The 24760-nt window shown below is 37.6% G+C and overlaps 1 protein-coding gene across 1 annotated transcript in view; it reads right to left on the bottom strand.

Moving 5' to 3' along the window:
- The window catches only part of LOC149534203 (uncharacterized), a 78442-nt gene that overhangs the window by 8633 nt on the left and 45049 nt on the right, over positions 1 to 24760 (bottom strand). The window contains exon 4 of the mRNA XM_089804098.1: positions 12722 to 12894. Within this exon, the coding sequence (XP_089660224.1) occupies positions 12722 to 12894 (173 nt within the window). The remainder of the gene's footprint in view (positions 1 to 12721; positions 12895 to 24760) is intronic.

Below are 24760 nucleotides of genomic sequence, written 5' to 3'. Positions count from 1 at the left end.
ATCAAACGTTTATTTGTTTGTTGTGTTTCGTGCATGGAATTGGTATCATACAACATAAACAAGAAAGAAACTACAATAATATGCAAAGTGGAAATGAACTGCTGCTAATAAAATGTTATTTTCAGAATTCATAAAACCAAATACATGGCAGATTTATCAACTCACTAATTACTTCAACAGTATTGACATAATACTCCAGCCCATGCTTTTGAACTTGCTCCTACAATGCTTTGTCCTTCAATCAGTCCACTACCTTCGTAATATCATTTCCTCAAAGTGGCATAAGCGTCGGAAAAGTAGTGAAGAAGATATGAGCAAAATACCAAATCTGCCTGTAGCTGGTAATGCAACTAAATTGCCTGATAATGAAGCCAATAACAAAGAATTCCAAAGGCCAAACCCCAAGGGAATAACATCTAGAATGTTACAAGAGAGGATAGACGTCCTCAAATGCCAAGAACGGAGCTGCAACTCACACACCGATTTCTTCTCATATTCAACTTGTCTAATGAAGCCACAAATGCTTCCTTTTATTCTATTTCCAAGGGTCCGCTCAACTCATATGGGCAATGTGGGATAAAAGATGTGTAATATATAAAACATATATTAAAATACCCCTTATGTCTCTCTTGGGTACACATCCCCATAAAATAAATATTAAAATAACACTTTAATATTTTACAATTAAATTACACGTTACTTTAATAAAACTTCAGGCATTAAAATGTATTAGCAATCGGACTCCGAATAATGCGAGTGATAGCTCATCGGAAAGCTCTCACCGAGGAGTATCAAATCCAATCACCAAAATTGACCTGCACTGTGTCCTGCCGTTTTACTAAAAATAGTAAGTATGCCTGAAACTGAGTAAATCAACTTCGTTTTGGCCCAAACTGGAAATGACTAGGCCAAAACACTCCAGGATCCCATTAAACCTTTCGTTAGCCCTCGAGACCATGGAGAACAAGGCTAACGCACACACTTGGTCAACTGCTAAAATGGGGACATTACAAAATAGGTGGAATTATCCCTTATTGTAACTTCTTTAATTGAGTGTACTTCAAAAGTTTCAAACTGCTCTTTGAATCCAATTATATGTCGAGATGCACCACTATCAATTATCCAAGTATTCTTGGTAGTGTTTAGTTCACTTGATAAAGCTAAGATATGAATGAATTATCATTTCTGGGTTGAATCTTTTTTGCATCACATTTGGATCCTCCTCCATCTGATCGGGAACCTGGAATATGTTGCATGCTCTAATAATGTTGAATACCAATCTTGAATGCATCTTCTTTCTAATCTTTCTCTCATCTACAGTATTTGACCGAAAATATCCTCAAGGTGAGCTTTATGTTGGTACTTTGATCCTGCTACTAATGTCATCTTGTTGTAGGGATCAAAATCGGACCTTTTTTGATAAAGTGGAAGACAAAAGAAGTGGAGCTCATCTAATGATCTCTCTACTGCCTACACATCACAATTTTTCCTTCTCCAATGGAAATTGGGCACTGCAACCCCAACTTCCTCTTCCCTTTTTGAATCTTGTCATAGACTGTGGTTGCCAAGTGAGTTCCAACAAGACCATCTTATCTGTTGGGTGTCTCAAAAGTCTATACAGCTCCATGGAGAATCCTTCAACTTGGATGTATGCAAAGGTGGGAAATTGGATGAACCAAGCACCATAGTCCTTCACCAACTTCATTGTGCCAATTGATAATCTCATATGCAACTTTTTTAGTACAGTCATCACTATGCACATGACAAAGGCATCATTAACCTTACATAATAATCCATGGAATATAAATGCAACTATGGGTAGCATTCATGAACATTCAAGTGTTAGGTTCCACTTCCAATCAGTCCTTTGCATCTCTGTCCATTATAATTCATCCTTCGTGCTAGCATATAGATTATGTAAGAGCTCATGTAAAACATTCTTGTGTGCTCAAGATTCATCAATTGTTCATTAAGGTTATCACTTATGAGTTGAGCCCAATCTATCTATTACATCCAAAGAAAAATATTTTCTTTTAAATAATCTTATAGCCGTTGCAATGGTTAGTTAAAACTCTCGAATGTCATGATCTTGTGAAATGGAAGTTATAGTTAACCGTTTTTTATTCATGTGAAAATGACTTGTTAGTTGTTCATTGTTATTTCAACTGAAAATGAATGCTCATATTTTAGGATAAATGTTAGCGGTGGTTAGTTGTTGTGACATTTATCAATTATTGTTGTTTTCTTGATATTTTGATTTAAAATGGAGGAACATATTATTGTGGAAATATGCATTTTGGTTGCAAGAGCAGACGAAGGTGGTGAAGCATCGCTAAATAGGATTCAAAGAATGGGGCACCAAAACAAAAAGGTCCATAAACAGATTGTCACATATGAGCTCTAACCACCTTGATGAAAGATTTAACGACTAGACAACATGGAATGTACCTTGGACAATCATGAGCTACCCAGACAGTTTTTAAAACAAGTAAACATTTAAATAACTATGGGGGCGAGAGATGTTACCTTCTTTTGATTTTGTTGTAACATTAAGTTTTTGACAGTATGTGAATCTATATGTTGACACCATGGTATTTTAACACATATAATTGCACCTACATGTATGGCTATATGTATGTACATATGAGTGTGTATAAATAATATATAATGAACCACATGATTTAAATTACACACACATATGTATATATACATAGGCATAGGTGTACGTACAATGATAGGTGACATCAAATAACATGATGCCAATATGTAAATATGTCTTGTATATGCATCAACCTTGAGTTATCACAATTACTTGTCTCTCATTGAGTTCATAATGTAGAGATATTGCCACCACCTTGTCGATCACGATTTTCCTTTATAATTTATTTTAAAGATGCATGTGGAGTTACTTTTGCTCGATCATGCCTCACGACTTCCCTTTCTTGTAATGGAGGGAGCGTACAGTTTATATGGAAGCATTCCATTACCAATGTTTTCATATATTCGCACCTGTCTTTTCATAATCTTAGTAACTCTGAATTTGGGCAGATGTACATACACTGCATTTATTTTTACTATTCTTCTTCTTTCTTATGCGACACTAATAAGTCATCATTCTTCTGCATTTTTGCAATGTCAAACTGCAAGAAATTCAATGTTTGCTCAAGTTCCGTAAGCAAGCAAGCTTAAGACTGAGCCTTAGGTGACATAGTTGTGATTACCACATGAGAATCAAATTTCAAGTCATGCTAGCCTCTACTAATGCTCCATTTTTATATGCATTTTGTCCATCTTTCCTTCTCAGACATATCAATGTTATGAATGCTCATACTGATATCATGGATTCACGACCCATGAATTTAGAACACTAGTATTTTCGAAGGCATGATTAATGAGATTGAGTGAGCTATGTTATTTCTTTTCATGCTTTGTTTTAAATATCGGGTGATGGATGTCATACAGACCCGATCAACTGTCCTTTATTTTTATTTTGTTTAACAATCACCGCCAAGTGTTTATGGTGTGTAATAAATATATATGTACATAGAGCTTGTCCTGATATTACTCAGGAGGTCTGCCTTATATGATGGTACAATCCATGTACCATTGAGATAAGAAACAATCTCGAGAAGAGAATTCCTGGTTAAAATAACAGAGATGCAAATGTTTATATTGAAACCTCCTAGGATACACCCCTGACCTAGATGGTCAAGTACGAATGGGCGAGGAGGAGAGTTACCCCTGCAATAACAACTTAATTGTCAGATCAAGAACAATTAACAAACCATAACTGTACATGTTAGGTCAGCTTGTGTACATGTTGGGTCAGCTCGTGATTGTCCAAAAGGATGTATGTTTTGGTTGTCAAGTCGAGCGGTGGATGATCAGGCTTATACACTGCCCATCTAAATCCTTGGCCAAGGTAGGTTAGAGGCATGCTTGTCGTATTTGATCACCAAAGGTCTAGGTGCTAGCTAACTAAGGGGAGGTCAATGGAGGATATCCACTGCCTTGTCTACTGCTTAGCCAACACTCAACACCGAGATGCTCAAATGGCAGGACCATGGTGCCCCAAGCCTAACCCCAAGGTAGGGAGGGTCTTTCTCGTTAGAGATTGTGTGGGGATAAGTTAAGGTCTGTAGTTGGGAGGTTAAGCCTATGCTAATGCTTCTCCTCTTTACCAGATGTCGAGGCTTGCACAACACACTATCAGATACCAACATTTGTGTATGTTTTGTTATCTTACTTCCATGATAATCCTTGAAGTGTATTTAATTATGATCGATGTAGTATCAAATGATTATGCTAGAAGTAGTTATGGAAGTTATATTAGTTTCTTTTCATGTAACTAGAAAAGGATCATTTCTTAACTGCTAATTAGTTTCCTTGTACATTGAAATCAGTTGTAACAAATACAACTGCCTTATGTCATTTAGTTATGAAAGATAGATTTATCTTTAGAATTAATTTCTTTTTCCAGTATATGAAAAATGGTATATTACATATGGTCTTAGGGCACTAGGTTCCGCTCTAAAACTTGGGCTCATCACTTAACAAAATTAGGACAACTAAAAATATAGATTTAAATGTAGCAGGATGTATATCTGGAAGACTCCCTGGAAGAAAACCCGACATCCCATATTCTTTTATCTGATAAAGAGCATACCGAAGCATGATTATTTCTATTGCTCCATATCCCAGGATGATGAAACCCTAGCACAAGCCATGTAACGATTGAAGAAGGGTTAGATGGACTCCTGCCAAGAAGGCAATATTAAGGGACAAACTTATCAAGGCATGGAATGCCCGACAAACTGATCCCCTCATGATCTTTAGTAAAACTTGGATAGTGCGGGATAGGCACAAGATTGGAGCTGAACAAAATACCAGAGAATAGGTATCTGAAAATTCAAATTAATATTCTTTTTTGTAGTATCCTCTGAAGAGGAGATTTTTGTAAATATAATTTGTTATGAATGTACCTAGAAATTTGATGAATCCAATAAAATGAGCAATTAATAAATATCTTTATTGTCCTTTGTACTTTTTCTTGAACAAGAATGTATACGTCTAAATGTGAACATGATGTTGATTTAAGAACTTTATTACAATTCAAGGACTTTTAAAATAGGAAACATGAACAGCAACGGGAACACCTTAGATAATGAAGTGACCAATGAAGTCAACCCACACATTCCCTCAAATCTATTGCTTCAAGTTTTGCAAGACACCCAAACAAAGCTAGAAAACATGGAAAAGAAAATGAACGAACTGGCAGACCGGATAGGGCAAGGTCAAGAGGAGACAATCTTGGCTTCCACCTAGAACTAAACCTGAAAACTCTAGCCACAACAAAAAGGGTGCTCAAGTCTCACCCACACAAACTAAGAAACAAAGAAACTAGAAATAGTCTGCAACTCGTCCTCAAATATTAAAAAAATCAAATCACCTAGGTTCTCAGGCTTCAAATCTGGAGAGGATGCAAAGGCCTGACTAACTAAAATGGAACAATACTTTGAAATCAAGAGTTTTTCTAAAACTTCCAAGGCAATGTGGGGAATATACCACCTTTCAAGTGAAGCAAGTACTTGGTGGGGAAACACCAAGATAGAACTCAACATTAAGACAACTGAGGTTACATGGGACAAATTCATATCCATCTTTAAGAACTGATGGTTACCCTAGACTTTCTACGATCAAAAATTGTTAGACTTTTAGAACCTTAAACAAGGGGATATGTCTGTACACAAATATTGGGAGAAGTTCACTTGAAGAGACATGTCTCCTCTTCTCATATAGTTAACTAAAGATGATTAACTATAGGGGCATGTCTCTTGAAGAGACGTGTCTCCTCTTCTCATATTTATATGAGATCCAATTCTACATTTGGAAATCATTAATAATAATGGCCATGATTATACATTTGCACAAACGATCTTGGTTACTTTAACAATATGTCTGTACACAAGTACTAGGAGAAGTTCACTTGGTTGCTGAAGTATGTACCCCCATATTAGCAAGACAAGAACCTAAAAGTTAGGAAGTTCATTATGGGATTGAACAATAGAATCTGAGGAGCAGTGGATGTTTTTGCTCCCCAAACTATGGATGAAGCTCGAGAGAGAGTTGTCTGTCAAGAACACAACGTAAGAAGGGGTGACTATTCAAGATAACAAGAGGAAAACTAGCTAGACCACAGAAGAATCGGATTCAAGATCCCACAAAAAGTATTTTAAAAATTTCAAGGCCAATAAACTAGAGCCTAGAGGAAATGGTGGTAAAGAATTCAAGGGTAACTCCAACTTAAACAAGAGCAGTAAAGGAAATGAAAAGAAGGGACCACCGCCAGGATGTTTCACTTGCGGTTAGGATCATTTTGCCAGCAAGTGCCCTAACAAGCCAAATACTAATCAGCCACCTCGACCCCCATTACTGCTGCAACAGACTGTCTACCAACAAAGGATTCGTGCAGCACTAGACAATCGACAAGTAGAACAGCAATCGAGTCCAATAGAAACTCTAGGTAAGATCTATGAAAACCCTATTTCTATATTAATTGATACAAGGGCAACATAATGTTTTATATCCCCAAAGTTATTGAGTAGATTCCCTAGAAGAACTACTTTTATGGCAAACCCATGGACAGTTGAGTATGCAAACCAGTCAAGGGCTAGGGTAGAGCAGTGCATGTTTGAGGCCCAGGTTGACTTTCCAAATTTTTCTACAGAGCTATATGTAGCACCTCTTGGGTCATATGACATCATCCTGGGTATAAATTGGCTTAGTGAACATAAGGCTAAGGTCAATTGCCTTGCCAAGTCAGTAGAATGTTTAGATGAACAAGGCAATCCTGTGACCATCAAAGGGATTATGCATGAGATCAATCACACCAAATATTGGCCATGCAGCTTAAAAGATGCAGAAGGACGGGGTGTGAAATTTGCGTGGTAAAAATTGAAGACTTAAAGAACCTATAGATACTACTTATGGAGATGACTGCATCTTCAAAAAAGAAGAAATTAGAGAAAAACTGAGGGAATCCTTTGAGAAGAGATATCCATATCTTAAGAGGTTTTAGGACGTGTTTCCAGAAGAACTCCCTCAATTACCTCCGTCTAGAGTATTTGGTTTCACCATAGATTTGATACCTGGGGTAGAGCCTATATCAAGAGCACCTTACCAAATGACCACTATCGAGTTAATGGAGTTACACATGTAGCTGCAAGATTTATTAGATAAGAAACTTATTCTACCTAGTGTCTCACCTTGGGGAGCTCCAATGTTGTTTGTCAGGAAGGATGGGACCATGAGGTTGTGTATTATTATAAATGTCTTTAAGTAACCTTCAAAAGAAATGATCTTTTGGTATTTTTAATTCATTAAATTAGTTTGAAAATTTAGCATGTTATAGTTGAGCAAAGAACAACTGCTTCCAACAGTTGCCAAGTACTTTGCATCCACAACAAGTAGGATGCACCAATTTCACACTAAATTTGATGTCCTTGATATTGTTTGACAAAGAGGGAATGATTTCAAAATTGTGAATGAATAATAGTGTATTTATAAAGCTCTTGCAAAGTCTAAGATTACAAGGAAATGGTATTTGTTGATCCCCTCTTCAGCTGATGATTCCCCTCTTAATATTTCATATTCTTTGTTATATGAATGCTCGATTGAGGAGTGTATTTCCATATATGACGGCTCAGTTAATAAATGTATTGCCTAATATGACTGCTCAATTGATGAGTATATTGCATGCTAGTTCGCTAACACTTGGTTTACTTAAATCTTCATATCTCCTGACGTGTCATCCTATTCCTTCTTGAATATCCCCCTCCTTAGGTCCATATATATATTCCATATCAAACATTTGTGACCTTTAGAGTCTAGACACATCAGTTGGTTCCTTCATAGCTTTCATCTCTTCCATAATTCTTATGTTATCCTTCCATTTAATCTATAATATTATTTCACATATACAGATTTACATATTTGATATTTAATATCTCAATGTTTAACAAATGGCAAATTTATTGAGTATTGATAGATATTTTTAAAATATTATTTAAACTGGTAGTTAAACGAAGATTTATAGTTTAATTTAAATTTTATAATATTATTATTTGTATATTAAAATATTGTTATTAATGTATAAAAATAATTATTATATTTATGTATTTATTAAGATATTATTTACTGATTTGTATTGAAATTATATTGTTTATTTATTTATTTTTATATTTTATTTTTATTACTTATTATTAGCCTTTCTTATAATAGAGGACATCATGATTAGGGTTTTAAATGGGGGACATGACATTAATTGCCATGATGAATCCAAAATGTCAGATCTTGTCATCTTCTGAAGTTGAAATTCTAGTCTATAACATTCACATGTTTAGCCCCTAATACTCAATCTATATTGTAGGCATTGTAGGGTATCTTTCTTTAGTCTTTTCTCATAGTCAATAAAAATAGTTTTCTTGACATTTTGTGGAGGCTACTCTAGAAGCTATTTATGTATCCTTGGCTTTTGATATCTTCAGCCTAAAGTTGCCCACTACTCAAATGCAAAGCGTTCACTCAAGATTGAAGTTATAATAAGAAAAGGTTGGATTCTCAAAATGAGAAGAATCACTCAATGTCCAATTGCATTTGATTTACAGGAGACTTGATCATTCCCTTCCAAAATCCAACCACTACAAATCTTTAGCTTCCAATGCTTCCCTCGTAGATCAAGCAAAGCTCTAGAAAAGATCATTAGAAGGTTGACATACCTTAGAAAAAGAATGTGGGAATAGCTTTTTATGACAATGAAATACCAATTCCAAGACCAATATGTAAAAACAAGACTTCAAAATGATGGCAATAACATTTTTTAAATGTCTCATGTTTAGATGGTATAACTGCAATATCTCTTTCTCTTGTGCCCCGAAACTAATTATCCAATCTCATGAATGAATATTAATAAGTTGAGAATAATTGTGTTTATGTCAAATAATAGAATTGGACTCACAAGTCCACTTTTGTATTCATCAATTACTCTCCAAATATATGTCTCTGAGTCATTCACCAACCCCTTACTACTACCCCCACCCCCAGTGGAAGAACCACTGAATCTTCTTGTGAGGATTTTTAGCAAGCCCCTCCTCTATCATTGATTGTCTAATATCATGGTCGCAAGCTTTTTCTTATCTTTCCTTGTTGGTGGCTCACATTTGATAGCAATATCCTCCTAAACAAACTTGAAGGAGGCCCACTTCCGATAGCAAGAAATTCCCTTGGTATGTTCATCATTTCTCTATAGATTGTCCTAGACTTTCCCCTTTTCTCTAAGAATACCTAATTCTCACTTCAGACTGAAATTATAACTAACAAAGCTTGTGGATATCAGCTTACCAAACATAACACGATGGCATGTCTATATCTAATTAATGAAGTTAAAATCAAATTCCTTGACCTCTTACCACTCCAATTCATTTCCTCCAAATCACCACCAAGGAGGCTCTAATAGAACTTTAGAACACAACCCCAGCATACACAAAGTCAAATAACCTTAACATTTTTTAAGACTAACTTGAAAAACTAGAATTCCTTGTGGTGCCTAAAAACAGATCTCTCAACAACTTCTTAAATACAACAACATGGTATCTCCAAATATATTAGCAACTTGCATAAAATTGTTTGATTCCAGTATCTATTCTCGTCCATCGCCCTAACAAAGTTTCAGCCCTACAAGGGGTGAATTGGTGGGCCAAGACCAGAAAAATTCAATAACCAGACAAACCACTAAGAGTGATACGCTTTATGCACATGTAGAGACAAAACTACAGGTTTGGCCTTGGACCTAAAGGGCTTCATCACCTTGGCAAACAATTAATTCACATACACATGGCCCGAAATTGCTCTACAAATTGATACAAGTTTGAGATGATCTCGAATTGCCTCAAAAGCCAATCAACCAATCATTGTTGGGATACTAACGGCAGAGAAACTTTCTCTTCCCCAACCAGCTTTCACATGTCCCCATAAATTATCTAAAATACACAACTTTTCCTCATAGTCTCATATGACAGAGCTAAATCTCTGGGCATTGATCTTCTATATTGAGTTTAGCAAGGAGAATAACATCTAATAATGCAAATAAGAGAACAAAAGGGTCTTAGATGCTTCAAATTCCACTTATCATGAGAGCCAATTTATTATCCCACGTGGGTTAGATGATCTACACATGCATTCAAAGTCAAACAACAGATACACTTGCATATCACACTTGTTCAAAAGAAAAACAATAGATCTTCACCAAGCAATTTGACTTGGATTGTTGGCAATTGTCAACCAGATATTTTGTGTGCCAAGGTGGCCAACATGTGTGTGTGCATGTGCGTGTGCAAAAAGTTTGTGTTTAATCACATGTCAGAACGTTGATCTATGTCATTAATATTGATCTTCTTTTCAATTAAGATTCTTACATTGTAATTCAGATAATGGACAACTGAAATGTTAGATGTATGGATTCTGTAACTTCTTGCACTACTCCATTTTAAAATTATGACTAAAATCAAACTAAATTATATGCCACTAACAATTATACCATATCTCTTATTGGATCTGTTTTTCAAATTGCTACTATAATACACCTTAATTTTTTTGTTTATTTTGAGCGGAACCTTTGATCCATAAACTGAGGCAGCTATGCCACACTTCAGCCATTACCAAACAGATAAAACAATGCTCAGATTTCTTTGCAAACCCTTTACATCCATTTAGAGGGATTTTCGACATGCAAAATAAAATGCCACACATATTAGAGAGCTTATCATTATGGAATAAACATATTGCAGCTCACCATTACAACACAAAACATACTGCTAGAGAAACCCCCACATGGACAGAATTCCAGGAAGAGTAAGTAAAACCACTTGTGCCACCATATGACTGCTATAAGTGACTACATGTCTCGTGGACTAATACAAGAGTATTCAAGGTAACTACTAGCTCCCTACATATACAACAACCAGTATTAAAGCAATAGTGTGGACAACAACGATCAGAACATATGGGAAAATGAACTACAGCCACTATCTGCCTGTTAAAAGGATGGCTCACAACCACCGAGAAGATTGCCCATGATAATTCTAAACAAGGAAAAAGAATCTAAGACACTATCTCAGCTTTCCAAAAGACAGTACAAAAGTTTGAGCACCAAAACCAAAGCATCACAAATTTCAAATGACAAAGCTCACTCTTTGGACGATTTTTAATTAATCATGCCTTTTTTCCATCATTTATGGTAATGATGTTTTGATTTGGATTCTTGTACGATGTTTATTTTTCACAAAGGAGGGTTAATGACCCTTAATAAGCTTCCAAAATAACCAATGCAATATTTATTTGACTTACAGACATGTCAAGAGCACTTCGATAGCAACCTTCCCAGAGCCATAACTTTCATATACAGACTCAAAACACAATGGCATTTCTTTAAAATTGCATATTCCTTGTTACCTTTCTAACAATTTAACTTTCCTCCCATTCTTGCAATAAGTGTACAATTCTCTTTTTCCAATACTATATGCAAGGATGATTTGCTGTACTAGGAATAGTTTGACAGTAATAACTAACTTCTGACTTCTACAAACCTTAATAAAAGCTCTGTTATCTCATAATATATATTGTTTGAATTTGAGTATGATATCCAACTATAATGAATATATTTTAACCGTATTAAAAGCAACTGATTTTTAGAAACGGTAGATTTATCGATACCCAATGTTTTCATTTTGTTATTGATTGTTTTGATTATTGTTAAATTTTTTGAAGTTGCAACCTTTTTAGAGTCAAGGATATTAATAGACAGATCCAATGAGTTTTAATATTCAGGAAAGCCAATTATTTTGCCAAGCTCTGTTTTTGAGTTATATTATATTTAGGTCCTTTTATTGAACAAAGCACTTTTTATGAACTGAGCGGTATCAATGGGTTACATTGAAGATAAGTCTTTTTACCATAGTAAGATATGTTCCTAGCTAAAGCCTTATTACCAGACCATACTGAATTGATGTCCACTTATTAGACCAAGATTTATTGGTGAAACATTTCATATTGAGCCTTGTTAATGGAACAAACCTTTTCATTTGATAATTGAAACCACTTTATTTCTTGAAGATAGTTTTAGAGATGAATTATTTGGGAATCCTAACTAACTGAGCCTTAAGAATGTCAATGGAACAATTTTAGAGATGAGTTAATTGGGAATCCTAACTAACTGAGCCTTAAGAATGTCAACGGGACACATCTGTGGACGCGATTTGGTGGTGTCCTGCTTCCCACTAAATATCTGTGGTTTCTTCTATAACATTTTAGTCAGTGTCTTAGCATATTTATATTATTTGCTGGTATCGAGAAGTGGGTGGTCTGCAACATTCAGGATACCCCCGATCGAACTGACTGATCATAAAAATGATAGTTTAAAAGACAATAAAAAATTAAAATTATGAGGATTGATCTTCAGAAATTGAAGGTCCTTCAATTGAAATCTAAGATATTTTTTAGAAGCTTCGGTTTGTAACAAAGTCATGGAGAAGCATTTATAGGACTAGAAATATTATGTAATGGTTTTAACATTTGTTTAATATATGTATTGCAATTTTCTTTGTGGCCACTATCAATGTGGTTTAAAATAGCAGGTTGTAAAAAATATTTAAGTGTAACCACTTACATGACCGAGCTTTTCTGTCCATCTGCCAAAGACGATCCCACTGTAAAAAGGAGGCGTCGACTCCAAGCTATCTCCAAAAGTTCTAGAATTTCTTCCCCTTCTTTGTTTTTTGGTAGATGAGCAACATACGTATCACCAGCATATGCTGTTCCAGGAGCTGGATGCTCTGCAGACTAACCAAGTGAATACTTTCCATAAGAAAAACAATCAAAAAATATATCAATTTTCTTTGACAGAATTTGTTAATGTTTGACCAAAAATTATTAATTTAATATGATTTAGGTAGCATGTGGCATCCATATACACAGCATACATCCTTCAAATTATGAGAAAAATAATCGAACACCAACAATAATATTCGTTTTCTTGCATTATTAAGCATAGCCATACATAGGTTTTAATGTCCCATGGAAGATCCTTGTTAAACACCCATGGAATCAAAATCGTAGTAAAAGACCAAGATCAAATGTCAATCATCTGAAAGATCTCCTTGGTCAAATGTCAATCATCTTCTTAAAAATTGAGCTCCCGCTAAATTCTCAAATTATATGTAACCAGCTCTACCATTCAATTTAATTTCATGCAAGGAGATGATGTCACTCTGATGTACATAATAGATACATCACTAATATTTGTAAAGAGACTCAAGTGCTCAAGGTTATATGCCTGTGAGATTATACTAAGAGTAATTTGGGGTTGATAGATAAAAAGGTTATTATGAATTAAAGGTTATTGAATGTAAAGGCCCATTTATACAGTTATAAATATATAGAATAAGAAGATAGAGAAGGCAAAGATTTTGTTCTACCATTGACCCAATAACAACTAAAGAAGCTTTGCCCATTCCTAAGAAACCTGGTGTTCTACACTGTGTTCATTTTTAGGCTTCTTGTGTTTATGTTATAGTTACAAGATTCAATCAGAATCAGCAATTCCCCAGGTAAACTAGTCAAAACAAGAACCAAACACTTATGAAGTAGGCCAAACTCACGAAGTTTTATCTAGAAATTCAGCCACAACGATCAAGTAGGAAAAAAAAAAGGAAACACTTCAAATGATATGTAACACTTCAAAATGGCATTCATTCTACTATAACTTCACTTCTGGCTCTGACTTCTGTATGTCTTAGAGCGTTTTGTGTTTGTTGACTTTATTTTGTGGTTTTCAGTTAGATGCTTTGTTTGAATTTTCAAAATAAAATAAGTACTAAGCTTGAGAATTGAAATGCAATTTCAGAACTATGCACTCCAAACTTTATTCAATGATCATTTAAGATTTATATGCAAATAACTACAAAACCTAGAAGTATATATAAGCAACAGTATTTAATTCAGATTAATTACAGAACCTGGAAGGTTTCAAAAAATGCCGTTGATAATCTTCAATGTTTATTGCAGCAGCCAAAATAGGCTTAGAATCCGATGTGGATGCTGAGGAGTGAAACATGGATCTTTTCTGAGCAAGACCAAGACTCTATTTGCAAATGCAGACCCTCTGAATGGAATCACAGACCTACAAAAATAATATTGCCACCAACTGGAAATGTCATTCCCTCTATCGCAGACACTGGATAAACAGTGTCTGTACTTAAATAACAAAAACGAGCCTCTTTACTGGTACGACGTTGAATGTCATCGCACAGAGAACTACGGCAGCTTATAAACCAATATGCAGCTTCAGTAAAGAGCTGTGATTTATACCAAAACCAACCACCACTGGACTTGTGGTAACTCCTATATACAAATTGCTGAACCTTAGTTCAATCTTCAAACTCAATCATAACTTCAAGCTGAAGCTATTGCAGGTACAATTTCATTGGCAAAAGGAAACCAACTCAAAGTCTAATTGATTCTGACAATTTACAATTCTCTTGTCAATATAAAACTCCAAAACTTTGCTCAAGAGCACAAATTTCACAAGAGACAGAATGCATGCAGGATGGCGAAGTGCAATTCCATTCTCTTGCCTATATAATTCATTCTTGCTGAATCAATCACCTGGCTTCATCGTTGCCCATCATATGGTTTTGAATTCATATATTTTCTTTTTGTTGCAAACTTTCGAACTTTAATAAATTAATAACATTTCCCCTCCTTATCTAGGCATCCAAGTCATCTGTATTAAACAACAACAATTTCACTTTTAACACTTAGATAATAAACTTTAAATTTAATCATCAATTAAAAAAACTCAATTAATGATTACTAATTAAATATATGGCTTATAAATCCCATTAATAATCCATGCAAAATCAAAGTGCTCTCTGACAGAACCTGACATAAATAACATGCCTAAATCAGCAATTGGCTCACAACTGCCTTACTATATAGAGTAAGTCCCTAAACTGGAAAGCTTTATCAATGCCCCCCCAACTCTATGTAACTACCAAGTGTTCAGGTGCCCTGCTAAGAATAGTAACCCTGACATTCCCATGAAAGTATCTTCCCATAAATAGTAAGTTTGCCAATCTGGCTCCAACAAATAGCAACCCTGGACCTCCTTGATCATTACAGTGGGAATATAGTCTTTGGCTCGTCCAATGAAGCCAACTGATTAACCTATGAAGGAGACTGATAGGCTAATCTTGACTACAATTCCAGGTGAGCTAAAATGGGAACATTACACTATGCCCTCCCTGAAATTGCTTGTCCCCAAGCAATCTCGCATCCAACAACCCACCAAACTCCAACAAATAGGGAGTTACACCTCCACCAAGATCCCACGGATAAATATGAGTAATGTCCCTATTTTCACCAACTAATTCTTGTAAAGACAACACCATTTGTATGATCAACATAGTCTGCCAAACTAAACTCAATGCCAGAACAAGTGACACTGAAGCAGGAACATCATATAAAAGCAACTCTACATGTAGACTAGAGTTGCCCCCTTTCTTTGCACAAACTAGACTATCAAACCAATCATCAAACTCATGCACTAACAAACTCTGCAGCGGGTAGATATCATTTACAAGAGGATCAAATGTAAAGTTGTATGCATTCCTCAACATGTACACCTCTGAGAACTCCTCCATAAGGCCTATCTAAAATCATGGTGCATTAATGGGATCCCAAACATCATCATCACTCATCACCAAAGGGGGAACAATATCAAACTCAAATAACAGATTGTCGTATGAATATACAATATCCATTTAAAACAAGGGATTGTTCAGAAAGTGAACCGCACCTGTATGTTGATCAGAACTATGTAATCTTGAACCACAAGAGACATGACGTGTGACTTGCTGTAATGGGCACCCCTGAATGTCCCAAAACTAAACCAAATTGCTGAAAGGAATTATGTCAAACAGTTTACATTCAACCTCTTATTTCTCCGTTTAATGTTTTAAACCCCTTATAACTCCAAAAATCAAACGTTTATTTGTTTGTTGTGTTTTGTGCATGGAATTGGTATCATACAACATAAACAAGAAAGAAACTACAATAATATGCAAAGTGCAAATGAACTACAGCCAATAAAATGTTATTTTCAGAATTCATAAAACCAAATACATGGCAGATTTATCAACTCACTAATTACTTCGGCATTATTGACATAATACTCCAGCCCATGCTTTCGAACTTGCTGCTACAGTACTTTGTCCTTCAATCAGTCCACTACCTTCGTAATATCATTCCCTCAAAATGGCATAAGCGTCGGACAAGTAGTGAAGAAGATATGAGCAAAATACCAAATCTGTCTGTAGCCGGAAATGCAACTAAACGGCCTGATAATGAAGCCGATAACAAAGAATTCCAAAGGCCAAACCCCAAGGGAATGACGTCTAGAATGTTACAAGAGAGGATAAACGTCCTCAAATGCCAAGAACGGAGCTGCAACTCATACACCAATTTCTTCTCATATTCAACCTGTCTAATGAAGCCACAAATGCTTCCTTTTATTCTATTTCCAAGGGTCCGCTCAACTCATATGGGCAATGTGGGATAAAAGATGTGTAATATATAAAACATATATTAAAATACCCCTTATGTCTCTCTTGGGTACACATCCCCATAAAATAAATATTAAAATAACACTTTAATATTTTACAATTAAATTACACGTTACTTTAATAAAACTTCAAGCATTAAAATGTATTAGCAATCGGACTCCGAATAATGCGAGAAATAGCTGATCGGAAAGCTCTCACCGAGGAGTATCAAATCCAATCACCAAAATTGACCTGCACTGTGTCCTGCCAACTTACTAAAAATAGTAAGTATGCCTGAAACTGAGTAAATCAACTTCGTTTTGGCCCAAACTGGAAATGACTAGGCCAAAACACTCCAGGATCCCATTAAACCCTTCGTTAGCCCTCGGGACCATGTAGAACAAGGCTAACACAAACACACTTGGTCAACTGCTAAAATGGGGACATTACAGTTCGCCCCCTTTGAAATTGCTTGTCCTCAAGCAATCTCAGTCCAGCCTGCTGAATAACCTACTCACTCTCCCATGTAGAATCTTCCTCCGGTAGGTCTTTCCATCTGACCAAATACTCCTTCACTATCCTGTTTCTAAGCTTCCTCTCTCTGATGTCCAAAATAGCCTTGGGTACTAACACAAGCTTCCCCTCCTCATCCAAAGGGGGTAAATCTGTAGAAGGCACTACACTCTGACCAATGGCTTTCTTAAGCCTAGACACATGAAACACATTGTGCACTCCATTGCCCTCTGGAAGCTCAAGCTCATAGGCGACTTTGCCCACTTTGCGAATCACCCTGTAGGGACCATAAAATCTAGGTTTCAACTTTTCAGCTCCGCTCTTCTTGAGCGATGACTGTCTATATGGTTGTAGCCTCAAGTAAACCATATCCCCTACCTCGAAGCTATGCTCTATTCGGTGCTGATCAGCATACAATTTTTGTTGATTCTGGGCCTGTTGTATATTCTCTTTGAGCACTTTCAGGATGTCCTGACTATCCTGCAATAAGTTTTTGGCTTTGGGCACTCTATTGTCCCCCAAAACTAAATCTATGAAGCTAGGTGCTTCATAACCATAGAGTGCCATGAAAGGAGTCATCTTGATGGACATATGATAAGTGGTGTTATAACAATACTCTCCCATATGCAACCATCTGATCCAAGCCTTTTGTTGTGCAGTTACATAGTTCCTCAAATATCCTTCCACCCATTTATTCACAATCTCTGTTTGCCCATCTGTTTGCGGATGATAACTAGTGCTAAGTGTAAGATCTGTACCACACAACCTAAACAACTCTTGCCAAAAAACACTCATAAACTTACTATCCCGGTCGCTGACAATGAATCTAGGCAGCCCATGTAACCTAAATATCTCTCTAAAGAAAAGATCTGCCACTTGTGCTGCTGTGTAAGTGGACGGAATAGCAAAGAAGTGAGCAAACTTCGTCAAGCAGTCCACCACCATATAGACGCAATCCCTTCCCTGCACTCGTGGTAAACCAGTGATGAAGTCCATCGAAATACTTTCCCATTTCCTATCAGGAATGGGCAAGGGCGGTAATAAACCTGCAAGAAATGTGTGCTCTCCCTTATTCTGTTGACAAACCACACACTCCTTGACATACCTCTGAACATCATCCTTGAGCCCTTTCCATGAAAACCGCTCCCGGACGTCCAGCTGTGGGTGCATCATGAAATGCCTTCAGTATCGCCTCTCTCAAATGTGATGACGGAATCAAATAAACCCTGTCCTGAACTCTAATCAATCCATCTATCACCTCATAGCGATCATCCTGTATGGTCCCTGAAATCAATCCAGAAGCCCAAGCATCTCCGACATACTCTGCTATAATCCGATCTCTCCAATCTCCTGAAATCTCTACCAGAGCACATAAGTGAGGTCTCCAAGATAAGGCATCGGCCACCACATTTTTCTTACCTTTGACAAACTCTATGTCAAAGTCATAAGCCTGCAATTTAGTCACCCATTTTTGTTGCCGGTCATTAAGATCACGCTGGCTCATGAAGTATTTAATACTGTTGTGATCAGTCTTGATCACAAAACGTCCACCTACCAAATATGATCGAAATTTGGCCAATGCATGCATTATGGCCAACATCTCCCGGTCATAGACAGAATAACTCTTCTCAACTCCCCGGAGCTTCCTACTCTCGAATGCAATGGGATGCTTCTCCTGCATCAATATTGCTCCAATCCCATCACCTGATGCATCACAATGAAGCTCAAAAGGCTTCGTGAAATCCGGTAGAGCTAGAACTGGACATGAAGACATTACCTGCTTGAAATGCTCAAAACACCTCTATGCTGCCCCTGTCCACACGAAGGCTCCTTTCCTGGTAAGATCTGTCAAGGGTGTAGCAATCTATGAGAATCCCTTAACAAACCTCCTATAAAAACCACATAAACCAAAGAATCCCTTAAGCTGTGTAAGGTTTGTGGGAGTAGGCCACTCTACAATAGCTCTAATCTTTTCGGGATCAACCCGAACGCCATCTGCACTAATGATATGCCCAAGGTAAAGGAGCTCAGTCATGCCAAACTCACATTTAGATTCCTTGGCATACAATGACTCTCTCTCCAGAATAGATAACACCTCCTCCAGATGATGTAAGTGCTCCTCCCAGGTCTTACTGAAGACCAAGATGTCATCAAAGAAGATCAAGACAAATCTCCTCAGCTGCTTCCTGAATATCTAAAATGTAGCGGGTGCATTAGTTAGACCAAATGGCATAACCATGAACTCAAAGTGGCCATAGTGACATCGGAAGGCTGTTTTCTCAATGTCCTTTGCTCTCATCCTAATCTGATCGAAGAAGCATGCCCTATGCAACTCATCAATCAGCTCATCAATTCTAGAAATGGGATACCTATTTTTAATTGTTTTCTTATTCAATGCCCTGTAATCGATGCACATGCGCATCATCCCATCCTTCTTCTTTACCAATACTACTGCTGAAGCAAAGGGGCTCTTACTGGGCCTGATATGCCCCATCTCCAACAAATCCTTAATCGCCTTCTCTATCTCATCCTTGTGTTTCTTAGGATGACAATAGGGAGTAATCATAACTGGTTTGGCTCCCTCCTCGAGCTCAATAACATGTTCCATCCCTCTGTCAGGAGGAACCCCATGAGGAATATCGCTAAATACTTTAGCATGTCTATTAAGTATCTTCTGGATATCTGGTGGATGACTCTTTTCTTGTGGCTCTGGTGAAGTTGGCATAATGTAGCACTCTGCCGCCCACTCTATGTCATCATGACGAAAAAGTCTCTACATTCTCCTCAAGGACACTACTCTGCAACCTCCATCTGAAAGTCCTCTTAAGTACCACAATTCTGCCCTCATGCTGGAATCTCATCTCCAATTTCGCTAGGTTTAGTGTGAACTCAACTAGTGAAGCCATCCATGTCATGCCGAGGATGACATCATAATCTCCCATGTCCACAACATAGAACTCATCCTCCAACTCGTAGCCATCTCCAAACTTGATGCGAAGATTAGATATCTTCCGAGTGCATAATAATTTATCACCGTTAGCCACCATGACTCTAAACCCATCATGCTCCTCTGTCTGTAACCCTCTCCTGGCTACCAACTGTGCATCTATGAAGTTATGTGTAGCCCCAGTGTCAATAAGAGATATCACTTTCTGCCCCTAGATAGTACCCCTGACCTTAAATGTGATTGCCTTTTGGGCCCCTGCCAAGCGTGCCAACGATCTATCATCCTTAGGAATGCTGCTCTCCTCTATAGTGTTACCCTCATCTGAAACAGAGTGTTGATCCTCCCCCTTTGACTCTGACTCTTCTGCTGAAAAATACTCCATTTGATTTGCCTTAGCCTTGAGAGAACATTTATGAGATAAGTCCCAAGGCTCTCTACAATGGAAGCACAGCTTCTTCTTTCGAAGTTCATTCAAAGTTTCATTGTCTAGTCCTTTTGATCCTTCTTTGGGTTTGCTATACTCTTTCTGAAACGGTTTTTTGTCTTTGTCCTTGTGGTAGGAAGAATCTGTTGAATGATTTTTTTCTTTGTATACCGAAGGGGCTAAATCTCGTGTCTTTTTAGTTGCTTCAGCTAAGGTGAGTGGATCATGTCCCTTCACCCAACCTCGTAATGGATCAGCAAGACCATCACAAAATAACACCACCAATCTCCTAGGAGAGATATCGATAACAAGTATAGACAAGCGTTGAAACTCGGCAATGTAAGCATCCACAGAACCTGACTGTTTTAACTATGCTAGCTCCTTAAAATGTAACTCAGGATCCCTAGTGTCAAATCTCTTAATCAGTGTTTCGGTGAATTCCTCATAGGATGTAATCTGATTATGCCCCAAAGTCATCATGCCATGATGCCACCATTCATGTGCAATGCCATCCAAGTGCATAGCCGCATACTTGATAGCCTCCTCCTCAGGCATAGGATTTAGCTGCAAGTATGTATCTACCTTCTGCACCCAAGCTCGTGCAGTCATCTTCCTTGAAGCATCATAATAAGGTAAAGAAAGTTTTCCAACTTTCTTTCTCAGCTCAAAGTTTTGATTCCTCCCTCCTACTCTAGGCATGTGTCTCATCCTCAAGTCCATATAATCTCTGAGGGAAATATCCGCCTGAAACTCCGGTCCACTAGCCTCCCAATCCCTCCTGAACTGATCCTGTAACTCGATAATCTGCAGTTCGTTTACTGGTTGAACCGGATCTCTGGGTGGGAAAGTGGGCAGAAGAGGTCTCGAGCTCGCAGTTCGCGCTGGGCGTGCAACGTGTCTAAAGTTATCAGCCTCATTCCCATTGTTGCCGTGTCCATTATTACCATTAATGTTATTCTCAGGACCATTGTTGTTGCCTTGGCCTCCATGGTTATTGTTTCCCCCATTGTTATTGTTTCCCTCATTGTTATTGTTTCTGTTGTTGGCATCACCTGGATTAATATTGACACCCATCTATCTAGCCATGAGCTGCAACATCATGTCCATTCGCCTATTCTGCTCCTACTGCATACGCTGCCCCTGCTCTAATGTATCCAATAACTGTCTGAGCATTACCTCCCCCTGCTCTGGACCGGCATTCCTGCCTCCGCCTAATCCTGTATTCCTGTCATCTTGATCACCCATATTGTTGTCCTGATCAAAGAATATTTCCTCTGTGTCTGTATGGCTGGATTCAATGTCCACCTGCACGGATGTACTAGACTATTTGCTTTGCAAGTCTGAAATCCTATTTTGCCTTGCTCTGGTATTACAGAAATTATAAGGCCTCTGTCGCATGCTCAAACATAAATGCTTAGCCTGTGTTTTTATTTATTTATTTCTGATTTTAGTGTTTTGACATTTCGTCAAACACTTTTCCCTCTATCCGGCTGTTCCAAATTCCCTATAAGACCTCCACAGGATGGCAAGACTTATAGCTCTGATACCACTATAATGGGCACCCCTGAATGTCCCAAAAACTAAACCAAATTGCTGAAAGGAATTATGTCAAACAATTTGCATTCAACCTCTTATTTCTCCATTTAATGTTTTAAACCCCTTATAACTCCAAAAATCAAACGTTTATTTCTTTGTTGTATTTTGTGCATGGAATTGGTATCATACAACATAAACAAGAAAGAAACTACAATAATATGCAAAGTGGAAATGAACTACAGTCAATAAAATGTTATTTTCAGAATTCATAAAACCAAATACATGGCAGATTTATCAACTCACTAATTACTTCGGCATTATTGACATAATACTCCAGCCCATGCTTTCAAACTTGCTGCTATAGTACTTTGTCCTTCAATCAATCCACTACCTTCGTAATATCATTCCCTCAAAACGGCATAAGCGTCGGACAAGTAGTGAAGAAGATATGAGCAAAATACCAAATTTGCCTGTAGCCGGAAATGCAACTAAACGGCCTGATAATGAAGCCGATAACAAAGAATTCCAAAGGCCAAACCCCAAGGGAATGACGTCTAGAATGTTACAAGAGAGGATAAACATCCTCAAATGCCAAGAACGGAGCTGCAACTCACACACCAATTTCTTCTCATATTCAACCTGTCTAATGAAGCCACAAATGCTTCCTTTTATTCTATTTCCAAGGGTCCGCTCAACTCATATGGGCAATGTGAGATAAAAGATGTGTAATATATAAAACATATATTAAAATACCCCTTATGTCTCCCTTGGGTACACATCCCCATAAAATAAATATTAAAGTAACACTTTAATATTTTACAATTAAATTAGACGTTTCTTTAATAAAACTTCAGGCATTAAAATGTATTAACAATCGGACTCCGAATAATGCGAGTGATAGCTCATCGGAAAGCTCTCACCAAGGAGTATCAAATCCAATCACCAAAATTGACCTGCACTGTGTCCTACCAACTTACTAAAAATAGTAAGTATGCCTGAAATTGAGTAAATCAACTTCATTTTGGCCCAAACTGGAAACGACTAGGCCAAAACACTCCAGGATCCCATTAAAACCTTCGTTAGCCCTCGGGACCATGTAGAACAAGGCTAACGCACACACACTTGGTCAACTGCTTAAGTGGGGACATTACACCTGCTCCATTTGAATTGTATCACGCCTTCATATTTTTCTACTCTCTTCTAAACAAAGACACATGGTGCACAAACTCCCCTCTGAGATACCTCTCAACACATATCTCTAGCCTTTGTACTCAAACCTCATCTCTACCGAGCGCAAGTTGAGAGTAAATCCACTCAATATCTTGTAACTACTGCACACCCAGCACAACGTCCATCTCCCCCAGGTTGACTACATAAAAATTTGAATGTAACATGTAGTCATCAAAAGATAATAAGAGATGATGTGTGTGTCTGGTACAAGTAAGGGTGTAGCCATTTACAATCAGGGCTCATTAACCAACAAACAATTCTACCTGTATACCACACCTGCTAATAAATCCCCCATGTATGAAATTATACATGGGCCCAGTCTCTAAAATGGCAATGCAACGTTGTCCATCCACCACTCCTCTCATTCCGAAATAAGAAGGGAGTGGTACTAGGGTGGATAACACTATTGGTTATAGTCTAGCATCAGGACCAAACTCCAAAGAGAGCTTTGGAACCTCAAAATTGTTTGAATCATGTAGCTGATGTGAAGTTTGAGTCTCATCGTCATCATAATAAACACAAATAGAATGGTTCACCTTACCCCTAGGCCTGAAAGGGCAAGATTGATCTTTGTCAAAAGGCTCTTTACACCAATAGCAAAGGTGTCTCCTCAAATCCTCACGAGTTGCCTCATCATGTTTCAAACCTGATTTCCATTTTTATTCAACAACTGGTGGGTGTACGTCCTCTAAATGTAAACTGGTGGATTTAGGTTGTGCTTGCCCCTTAGGAGCTGAAAGCTGCGTGCTACTGGCATTTTTTATGGCCCCGTGCAGAAAAGGCTAATCAAATGCCTTGAGCCAACTTCTTAGTGGCTCCTGCAATACCCTCTGTAAATAACATGACCAGGCATTTCTCTGTCACAAAAGAAACCACAGAGGGTCTCAGAAACTCGCTAATGAAGGACTCTAAATGTTTTGTCTGCCTGAGTTGAGCAAGGTCCCAAAAATATGATTTTGGGTCCTTAAGATCAAATTGCTCTATCAACCTGTCATCAAACTCTTGATATGATGTAATCAAATTAAGATGTAGGGTGACCATCTCATGATTCCAGCACTCGTGGGCTGCCCATCTAAATGCAGTGCTGAAAATTATATAGCATCCACCTCTGTCATAGACCTATGTGTTAGAAATATATTAACCTTACTGATCCAAGCTCGAGCAGTAACCTTCCCACTACCATCAAACATGGGAAGAGTGAGCTTACTGGTGGAATGCTTCAGTTTGATTCTTGTGCCTTCTCTCCTGTCTGGTTCTGCTATGCTCTCTCCTCTGAGTCATATACCATCAAAGGGAAAGTGATTCCTAACTCTGTCAAACAATGCCTCTCATGCATAGTTGTCATATTGTCAACAGAATCTCCAAATTCCTCCTCCCTTACGATCTCTACCTCAGACTTGTTCCTCCAGAACATGGGTCCAGCAGGTCTGTCATATGTAATTGCAGGAGCTCCTC

The sequence above is a fragment of the Cupressus sempervirens genome, chromosome 10, assembly GCF_028749045.1.
Source record: "Cupressus sempervirens isolate cs-2001-9-10 chromosome 10, ASM2874904v1, whole genome shotgun sequence".
Lineage (NCBI taxonomy): Eukaryota > Viridiplantae > Streptophyta > Pinopsida > Cupressales > Cupressaceae > Cupressus > Cupressus sempervirens.
The sequence above is the reverse complement of the archived record's forward strand: the minus strand, read 5'-3'. Positions and strand labels throughout refer to the sequence as shown.